Source organism: Myodes glareolus, chromosome 19 (genome assembly GCF_982192425.1).
Source record: "Myodes glareolus chromosome 19, mMyoGla1.1, whole genome shotgun sequence".
Taxonomy (NCBI): Eukaryota; Metazoa; Chordata; class Mammalia; order Rodentia; family Cricetidae; genus Myodes; species Myodes glareolus.
The window spans coordinates 51,708,685-51,719,257 of record NC_142044.1 but is presented as its reverse complement, the minus strand read 5'-3'; the positions used below and the strand labels follow the sequence as shown (position 1 = coordinate 51,719,257).

The 10,573-nt window shown below is 49.1% G+C and overlaps 1 protein-coding gene across 1 annotated transcript; it reads right to left on the bottom strand.

The window, feature by feature from the left end:
* Positions 1-1,355: 1,355 nt before the first annotated feature.
* Positions 1,356-3,241, bottom strand: Adm2 (adrenomedullin 2). Its single transcript, XM_048444851.3, has 3 exons — positions 3,041-3,241; positions 2,786-2,909; positions 1,356-2,105 (listed from the first exon to the last, which is right to left on the bottom strand). The coding sequence occupies exons 2-3, from the start codon at positions 2,896-2,898 to the stop codon at positions 1,769-1,771; spliced, it is 450 nt and encodes a 149-aa protein (XP_048300808.2). The 5' UTR covers positions 2,899-2,909; positions 3,041-3,241; the 3' UTR covers positions 1,356-1,768.
* Between the last annotated feature and the right edge of the window lie 7,332 nt (positions 3,242-10,573).

The following is a 10,573-nucleotide window of genomic DNA, read 5'->3' as shown; positions in this document are numbered from 1 at the left end:
TTCACATGCCTGCCAGCTGCTGTTGACCACCACAGCCCATTCCTTCTATGAACACAGGGACTTGGTGCTTCTAAGTCCTGACCCTGGCGAGCCCCTGCTGTGCCCAGACCAATCGATCCTGGACCTGCTTGGTTTCTTCCAGGCAGCCTGCCTTTCTGTCTTGCTAGGCTCCTATTATACCACCTCCTATCACAGTTCCTGTTTTGGCCTCTCTATGCACGAAGGTCTCTATTCTAGCAGTGAAGGGACTGAGCCAAACGGTGTCCACTGGGTTCATCTTGGAAAGAAGATAGTTGCCTGAATTATACAAACCCTGAGTAAGGACAAGGATGGGGGCCCAGAGGGGCACTTTCAGGATGCTGCTAACTGGGGATCACCTCTGATCACTCAACAGGTGACTCTGAGCATTCATACTGTAGTCACTGGGGCGTGTCGCTGACCCCTGTGTGAATGCCTATACATCTGGAGTAATGAAGCGTGCGTTCCTCCGGGGCGGTAGGAGGGTGGTGCTGGAAAGCACATGTGAGAGCGCTGTGAACAGTTGCCAAGGGACAAACAACTCTTTTGGAACCCTGTGTTCTGACCGGACAATTGCAAGGTTTGGGCGAAATCACATGTGTGAAGAACCTGTACCAAGTACCTATTTCCAGATTGTGATTGATGCCCACTCTACTCCCCCCCCCTTTTTTTTTCAGAGTCTCTGTAGCAAAGGCTGGTCTTGAACTTGTAATTCTGGTCGGTTCAGTTCTCCTTGTCATTTGTGGTCCCTCTCCCCTTCTTGGACTCTTGGCTAAGAACAAAGGAATAAGTCTGTCAGACTCCACTGTCCCTACTTCTGATCCTGCTGGGTGTCCTTCAGGGACTGGGAATGGGTAGGATGTGGAGACACCTTTGTTTAAATAATGCCTCCAGCTTTCCTGAGATAGGCTTGGGTCCCCTTTTCCCCCCCTAATTTGGGGTAGTTTTGTTGTCTGAGACAGGGTCTTGCTATATTGGCTAAGCTGGTCATGATTGTCATCCCCCTGCCTCATTCTTCTGGGACAGCAGGTATGTGCCACCCACCACCTCTTGCTCAGTGGTAGAGCATACTAAGACTTTTGGAGATGGGACACTTTGCCTTATCCCCTGCCCTGGCCTGAGGATGAGAAGGGTTGCTCTGTTGTACTTTATTTCAGAATGTTCCAGGAGTCTCCATCACCACCGTGGCCTGGGCTCCAGGTTGGCAACAGCCGCGGGAGGTCTTTTTTCTCTACCCCAGTATATAGCCCCTCTTTCTGCCCCTCCTGCCTCAGGATGCAAACAAGGAAAAGTCACAATTCCAGGTCAGTCACAGAAGAGCAAACTGTACAACAGAGTGACCACGGCTTCAGCCCACAGAGAGGCTTTAATTCCCAGTTGGGTGGGGGGATCCAGGGGCCACTCTAGCCTTTCTCCTGCTTGGTCATAGATGGGGCCGTGTTTAAGGCTCTGGCTTTTGCTCTATTTCTTTAGGCACACTCCTTTCGAGTTCTTTGTGGCGTGTGATACTGCCAACACTTCTGCCAAGCACCTGTTCCCCGAGTGTGCACAGTTCTGGGATGCACAGGTCCCTGGCGGTGCAGCTTCTATAGCCTGGATCCACATATCCTCATAGGTTTAGGTTTACAGTCTCCAAAGCCATGAGGACTTGCTGCCCGCAGGACCTCCAGAGAACTGGGCCAGGGTGTGGAGCTCAGCTGCAGCTCTGGGATGAGAGTACAGCACTCCAGTGGTCCAGTTAGGACCCACCTCAGCCGTAACTGTGGGGGCTGCTGGGATCGATGGGAGCTGAGTCTCGCTGGCCCGCAGGTCTGACGAGTTGCCACAGGCGGTGGCTGAGATTCTGCACTTGGCAAGTGCCCAGGACACAGCCCACCCGCAGAAGCTGGGCATGGGGTCTTCGGGGTCCCAAGAGTCTCTGGGGACCTGGGTGTCGTGAGCCACCATTCTGAAGCAGATGAACCATAGCAAGGGTCGGGTTGCCCCTTCCCTGTGGCTGGGGAGCGCGATGAGACTTCCAGGCTGCAGACCGGAGGGAAGAGTGTCCAGGCTGCAGGTTACTGGATGGAGCCTTTGCTGGGGAGTCTCTGCGGAAGGGAAAGAAAGATGCAAATTCAGTGGACTGGCATAGCCTTCCAAAGGTCCTTAATCCCATCTACTTCTTTATACAGTCTTAGGGCACTGACAGGGGAAGCCCACAGCTTCCCTAAAAGCCTGGCCTCGGACCAGGGGAAGCCCAAAGCCTGACCCTGTCTCCGACCTGAAGACTAGAAGGGGAAGCCAATTAGCCCGCTGAGCTTACTGGCAGCCTGGCCATCAACGTAGCCCAAGTCACATGTACCATTATCAGCACCACTCTGGGCAAAGGTCTCCAAGTCACATAGGCTCTGTGGGCCACTGCTCTTAGAATTCAAGAGACCTCCCCAGGTTCTTCTCTGAGAATGCTTCTAGTCTCCCTTGCTCCAGGAGACCTTTTGTGTAAGAGCTTGTTCTCGCTCCCTGCCCTTCTCTCCTCTCCCTCTCTCTTCTCTTCCTCCCTCTCTCTCCCCCCACCTCTGTCGTGCGTGTGTGTGTGTGTGTGTGTGTGTGTGTGTGTGTGTGTGTGTAGGGTCAGAATAACTATGCCAAGTAGAAAGATTCAAAGAAGAAAAAGTCCTCGTGCCTTTCTCAGGCAACACTGAAGATGGGAAGGTGGCCCTTGATCTGGTAGATGTGCTCTAGAAAACTTTTGTTCCCATGAGGAGGCTGGTCCAAACTTTGTACTCACTTGGGTCTCAAAAGCTTCAGTCCTTTGCCTAGGCCGCCAGACTGCGTGCCCGGGAGCAGGTAGAGGAGGCTGATGCAACCGAGGGTTACCGTGACCATCAGGAACTGGGCCATGGCGGGCTGGGCTGTGGAAAAATGCGGAGAAGTCGGCAAATGGGGTGGAGGAGGGCAATTCTGGCCTGGAGCCAACCCTCTTCACCCACCAGTTGGGGAGTCCTCCTCAGCCGGGGGTCGCGGGACGTGGGAAAATTGGTACCTGTGTCTGTTGTCTGTCGGGTCACTGGTTTCGGGTCTAGAGACAGCAGGCGGGGCTGGGGTCTGTTGCGAGTTCCGAGAGCACTCAGTTGGCCTTGTGGGTCAGGTCGTTGTCTCCTGGGTTAGTTCGCCTTCTGGGGTCCAGCGGAAGATCAGTTTGGGAGGCACTTCCAACGCTAAGTAGTCTTTGGAGCTGAAGGCGGGGCCCGCCGCTGACGGGGCGGGGCGTTCTCCACCCGGGTGGGCTGATGGAGCCGAGCTCTCCTGGTAGCCGCTCCTGCCCAGCAAGAAGCGGTAAAGCCACAGGGGGTCACTTCTAGGGGTCCAGCCCTCCTGGGAAATGCTTAAGAGCAGGCCAGGAACGCGCCCCCACCCCACCCCCGGCAGAGGAGGTGTCTACCACCCTCACTTCTGTTACCTAATTCTGCTGTGCGACCAAGTCTAAGAGACTAGTGGAGCCCAATCGACCCACCAGGCTGAACGGTGAGTGCTGGGGGTAGAATTGTGTTCTGGCCTCAAAGGCAATGACCTGTCACCTCTTCGTGAAAAGTAGGCGCATGACTTGATCGCCCAGCATCCCCAGGAAGTAATGGTAGATTCTCGATGACTGCTTACCTGTTTTCCAGACTGGTGGCTTCTCATTACCAAATACTGTAGTACAAGTACGAACTGAGCCCCCACCACAGCAGTGTTCTGGGTGAGAGACACATTCCTCTTCTCTGCATATAATAATCTCTGTACAAGTTATACACACATGCACGAACGAGTAATATATATAAATATGTGTGACCATAAAGGCACTCATGGGTGGGCATACTTGAATATGCAGGTACTCTATGAATTGCTTTTTTTTTTAAAATCAGCCCCTCCCCCTCCCCACCCCCCATTGTGGTACTGGGAAGCGAACCAGGCAAGCACCTACCACTGAGCTACATCCTCAAATCCTCAATTACCTTGCTTGCCTTTGAGTGTTGACAGAGGTAGGGTCTCCCTAAGCTGCCCAGTACCCTCTGTAGCCTAGGGAGGACTTCAACTTGAAGTCTTCCTGTCCCTGTCTCTTGAACAGCTGGGATTACAAGTCTGTGTCGTAGCCCAGCAATTGGTCCCCCCTTTTTTATTTTGTGTATCTTCTATTACTTATTTGTATTAGACTTTAGCGTACAAAATCATGGATTTCATTATAACATGTTCACAGACTTACTGTATTTTGCCCCTCTTCACCCCATCAGTCCTTCATTAATCTAAATTTCAGTGATTTTCAGGCTTTCCACAGCTAAAAGCCCCGCCCCTGAGCTCATTTACATGCTGTATATACCGAGTTGCTCTTTGCAATGCTTGTGCTAGTTCACCATCCACCTATGGATTCTGTGCCACTGGTTCTTAGCCTTTGCCGGCCTGATGGCCTTTTCCCCCCTTAAACACCCCATCACTGCCATAAGCATTTCTCTTACTGCAAGAATATTTCCGTATCCATCTGTGTTTCTTCTTCTACCTCATCCTGTCCCTCTGTGGGACTCCCCGGACTTGGTCACTCTGACCCTCCTGCTGAACACTCGTGGGTGCTCAGGTAAGCATTTGCCAGATGAGTCCATCGAAGAGTGTTGAATGTAGGCCATGCTGAAGAGCTTGCTTTACCTCCTGAGGGAAATTTTAGCAGATAATCACTCATTTGCCTGTTTGCAGATGCAGGGAAAGTGGTTTTGTTTATGTTACAAAAGAAACAGGTAGGGGGAATCACTAGCTTAGGACCAACCTGGGCTACATAGCAAGACTCTGCCCCCACCAAAAAAGGAAACAGAGACCTGGAAATGTACCTTAGTGTGCAAGGCCATGGGTTTCATCTACAACCCCTTCAAAAATAAAATAAAAGGGTGGCCAGGTGGTGGTGGCACACGTCTTTAATCCCAGCACTCTGGAAGCAGAGGCAGGTGGATCTCTGAGTTTGAGGCCAGCCTGGTCTACATAGTGAGTTCCCTGTCTTGGAAAAAAATAAAATAAAATAAAAAGGTGACTCTGAAAGCTAGTGAACATGGGGCTGAAGCAGGCACTAGAGCATCTAGAAGGACCAGGTGCTGGGTTAACAGAATAGCAGGTCAGAGGAGGGAGAGCAGGTCAGTAAGCAGGAGGGAAAGGGACCAGAAGGTTGGAGGTCTGTACACAGTCTGGTGCAGGCCGCTGTTGAAGAGCACGTGGAGGAGGCTGCAGCATGGGCATGCCCAGGACACGCCGGTGGCTAGAGGTGTCTGGCCAGGATCAATGCTGGAGGGCAGGCTGGAACAGTTTCGGGCCTTCAGGGATCATTAGGTTCTGAGAACTATTGTAAGCATCATCTAAGAGGATGAAGAGACAATGTGGTAGAGTTCAGAATCACTACGCCAGCTCCAAAGGACAGGGGAGAGGAGGGTGGAGGATGCTGAGACAGGCTCAGTTCTTCAGCTGTGCCCCCTTTCTCTAGCCCACCTCCACCTTTGTTATGTCTCCACACTGCTGCTGGCACTGCCTTTCAAAATACAAATGCCATCATGTTATTCACCCACCAGTAAGTACAATATACATTCGGTGAGCTGGCAAGATGACTTAATAGATAAAGGTACTTGCCACCAAGCCTACTAACTTGAGTTTAATCGCCTTAAACTGTTCTTCCAGAGGTCCTGAGTTCAGTTCCCAGCAACCACATGGTGGCTTACAACCATCTATAATGAGATCTGGTGCCCTCTCTGGTATGCAGGCAGAACAATGTATACACAGTAAATAAATAAATCTTTAAAAAAAATTAAAAAATTATATATTCTTCCAGGCCTCTGACCTAGAGTAATACATGTGTTGTAAACATTTGCTGAAAAACAGTCAATAGTTAAAAGCAACATTATACTATAAACACCTAATATAAAACAGTCAATAGTTAAGTTATACTGTAAACACCTAATACAATTGTTGCAAATATCATGGGTGTAGGCTGATAGCATCTGTTTGCAGTTTTTGTTTACCATCCTGGGCTAGTTGGGAGCAGTAGTTTCCTCCTTGTAAAAACTCTTTTACAGTTTTTGTAAAGAGACCTCATTCCTTCCCCACTGATTCTTTCTGTGCTCTTCAGTAAATACGGAGCAAAGCCTTTTTTAGGGACAGGTGGAAGACAGGAAGAGAAGTAGAGATTTCAAATTTGAGTTCACTCTTGGTCAAACTAATCCAAGAGGAAGTTTGCTTTCTCATTCCTTAATGCATTAACTAGTACACTTAAAAAAGAAAAATGTATTTAAATTGTCTATTTTTATCAATGTTTTATTTTTTCCGGTTGGCTTTATTGTTTTGGGACAGAATCTCATTCTGGAGTCCCAGAACTCCTGACATAGCATAGATTAAGATGTCCTCCAACTCATAGAGATCCACCTGCCTCTGATTCCCATGTGCTGGGCATAAAGGAGTACACACCATCATGCCCAGCCTGTCTTACCAGGTTTTGTGTGTGTGCGTGTGTGTAATACTTAAAGTTTTTTTTTTTTATTACAGATAGATAGGTGTATATGTTGAACCACATTGCACATGTGGAGGCCAGAAGGACAACTGGCAGGAATCAGCTTAGCTCTCTCCTTCTACCATGTAGGTCCTGGGATCAAACTCAGGTCATAAGGTTTGTGAGCAAGTATTTTTACCTGCTGAACCAACTCACAAACATTTTATCAATTTTTTGTTTTGTTTTGCTTTGTTTTTGTTTTTTTGAGACAGGGTTTCTCTGTGTAACAGTCCTGGCTGTCTTGGAACTTGCTTTATAGACCAGATTGGCCTTAAACTCACTGAGCTCCACCACCTGCTTCTGCCTACCAGGTGCTGGTACTAAAGGTGTACACTACCACCATCGCCTGGCTGCTCTTTACCAGTTTTGAAAAATTATTTTATATATAGAGATTTTTGCCTGCATGTGTATCAATACAGTGTATGTATACAGCCGGTGCCCTCTGAGGACAGAAGAGAGCATCAGATCCCCTGGAGTTTGAGTTACAGGGGGCTGTAAGGTACCTTGCAGATGCTAGGAAGCGAGCCTGAGTACCTGTAGGCACTAGGAATCAAATCCTCTGGAAGAGCAGCCAGTGCCTTAACCACTGAAGCATCTTTCCACCTCAATCAGTTTTAAAATTTAGAAACATGACATTTATTTATGTGCTGGTTTGTGGGTATGAGCATCCCAAAGTCAGAAACTAACTTGTAGGAATGAGCTATCTCCTTTACCATGTGGGTCCCAGGAACTGAACTTCAAGAACTCAGGGAATTGTGCTTGGTGGGGAGCACCTTTGTCCGCTGAGCCATCTCACTTGTCCCAGATTTCCTTTCTTTTTCTTTTCTGAAATACGGTCTCAGTATGTTATGTACCCCAAACTGGCTTTACTATGAAATCCTTCTGCCTCGGTTTCCCAAGGGCTGGGATTCCTGCAGTGCACCGAGACACCTAGCTTCATGTGGCTTTTCGGTTGGATAGCTGGAAGTGAGCCTTGGAGAAAGCGATGGAACCAAAGCTCCCTATGTTTTTCCTTTCAAACAATCGCTGCCCCCTTGAGCTTATCCCATCTTTCCCCAAACCCATGGCAGTAGGTGAGAATGGGGTATTCGCTGACCCTTGAGCTTAGGCCTATGTGCTTATTTTGCCCCTTTTCCTCCCACTGTGGTCCCACCTATATCATTTGGCACCTATTGTATACAACTGCCCATGTTAACTCAAGGAGAGACACTAGGACCTTTTAAATTTACCGTTAGCTGGAGAAGTTGCCTTTGGGAGAATGTGCGTTCTGGCAGGAGCGGGGAAAGCAGACAAGAATTTGCTGGGGGAGTCGGCATTGGGCTCATAGAGTTGAGAGATGGCTCAGTGGTTAAGAGCATTGCCTGCTCTTCCAAAGATCCTGAGTTCAATTCCCAGCAACCACATGGTGTCTCACAACCATCTGTAATGAGGTCTGGTGCCCTCTTCTGGCCTGCAGTCATACACACAGACAGAATATTGTATACATAATAAGTAAATAAATAAATATTTTAAAAAAAGAGTTGATTGGTGTTGGTGTCCTTGGGGAAGACTTTAGACCAATGGTTCCCAACCTTTCTAATGCTGCAGCCCTTTAATACAGTTCCCTATGTTGTGGTGACTCCCAACCAAAAAATTATTTTCCTTGCTACTTCATAACTGTAATTTTGCTACTGCTATAAATCTTAAAAACTCACGGTTTTGATGGTTTTAGGTGATCTCTGCAAAAGGGTCATTCAACCCCTAAAGGGGTTGCAACCCACAGGTTGAGAATTTCTGCTTTAGAGAAATTTTCTTGGGGCCAAAAGGATGGCAACTTCATCAAAAGATATTGTTTTAAGGAATAAATTTGAGGTTTGATTCCAATGGCAAGGGTTTTGAAGATAGGGAAAGACTGGGTATGGCAGGGGAACTCATAGGGAGCAGTGGGGCATGGGTAGATAGGTAGGAGGGGCAGGTGTCTCTGGAAGGAGGGGGGTGTAGACTGGCAGGTTTGGGGGTCTATCATATGATGGGTACGCTTTTTTCTAGGAAAAGTCAACTCAAGCAGTGACCATCCAATGAGATAAAAGTAGACTCAGAAGATAAAGACTAAAAGACAACTGTATATATCAGCAGGCCAGGTAGTATATTTGGGGAGTGCCCATTCATCACAGACTAGGACATTGTGTCCCTGTGGGTCACTCTGCTCTATAGGGGCATCTATCCTTTTCAAGCTGAGGCAGTGGTGTCACCATGGGTCACTCTGCCTTCTTAGGTCTGTCTGCAGGATACAGAGGGTTAAGATAGTACATGGCTGGGTTAGCCATGACTAGTGAAACGCTGAGGCAGCAGTTTGCAGGAAGGCAGGCATTTGGAGACGTGCATAAGTGTAGAGGTTAGGTAAAAGAACAGACAGAGGGAGCCCAGGAGCCCAAGGAAAGAGTGTCTTCTTGAAGGAGGCCGAACTGGTTGGAGAAGGGAGCATCTGAGGAGACTACAGGTCCTTGAGAAGAGGCCAACAACAGGTAGGTGACAGGGGAAATGCGATGGTCAGGGTATTCAACTTAGTGGCAAGGCACTTGAGGATAGATTGGAAATGACCTTGCTAGGATCAGGGTTCTTTTCGGTAAGGACACTGAGCCTGTGATCATGGCCATGGGTGGCAGGGCCCCACTAGTTTCTAAGAGAGTCAGCCTAGGGTTCAAGCACCAAGTCAAACGTGCCAGTCACCACTTCTTCACTCAGTGGTGTAGAGAGAAGTTTTGGTGACTGACAGAAACCAGCTCAAGCAAGTTCTGACATGTTAAGAAGAAAGGAAGACGCCACAGCCCATATCACCTGGAAGTGGCAAGGGAGAGCCAGGGCTATGTCTCCGTTTCTGGGAAAGTCTTTCCCTCATCCCTCTCTTTTAAAAAAGACATTTTCATTTTATGTGTGTGGGTGTTTCCCCATGTACGGCTGAGCACAAGCAGTGTTCCTGGTTGCCAGAAGAGGGCGACGGGTCCTCTGGAATCAGAGATTACAGATGGTTGCATGCTGGAAACTCAACACAGGTTCTCTGCAAGAACAAGTGCCCTTATCTGCTAAGTTAATTCTCCAGCAGGCCTTCATGCCCCCTGTTTTTTTGTTTTGACAGAAGGTTTCCCAGTGAAGCCTAGGTGGCTGGATTGGAAGCAATGATCTACCTGCTTCAGCCTCCCAAGGGTTAGATTATACACCACCAATTGAACTTCTCTCTTCTTAAATTTGGTTTCATTCATTCTCAGATCCTGCAGTTAGAGGGAACAGGATGCTAGGCGGCAGCTTGTCTTTCAGTTCCCACAGAAACTAAATTCATCTACAAAAAAAAAAAAAAAAAAAAAAAGCCCCGTCTTTGATCCTCCCTGGTCAAGGACTTTGTCTCCCTAGTGTCCAGATCTTTACCCATTTCTGTGTCACTGCTAGAGGCCCGGTTAACCCCCGACCTCCAGGGTGGTCTGACCTCCCAGGAAGGTGACCCACGTTGGGAAGGGAGCAAATGTTGTTTTATTTTGTTTTAATGCAGGTATTGGACATTCCACTCATCAAAAAGTGAAGCTTTTCCCTTGGCTGTCGCAAGTTTGGCAGCGTTTGAGGCGAAGCCCTGGTCCTCTGACTTGAACCTCTAGTTTGAGAGACTCACAGCACAAGGCCTGGTCTCCAGCGGTTTACCGAGCTGAAGCCTCGGGACCACGCCCCTGACCCCGGGGATTAGGATCTTCCAAGGGTGAGGTCCAGGCCTCTCTTCATTCCGGGGCTTCAGTTTCGACGGGGGAAATACGCTCTGGTCCTAACCAGTGTCTCAGGTCGAAATGTCGGCCGCGGAATAAGGGTAGCTGACCCGCCCCGGCCGCCGTCCGCTTCACCCGCCCAAAGGGTTGAGCTGGTCCTTGAGCGTGAAGTAGTGGGCGGAGCAGCGCCCTCGGGACCCGCCCTACGCCGAGTGGACCAATGGATGCGTGTTTCACAAGACCCCGCCTACACGGGAGGGGCAGAACTGCGCAGGCTCACCGAGCGCCCGGGCGG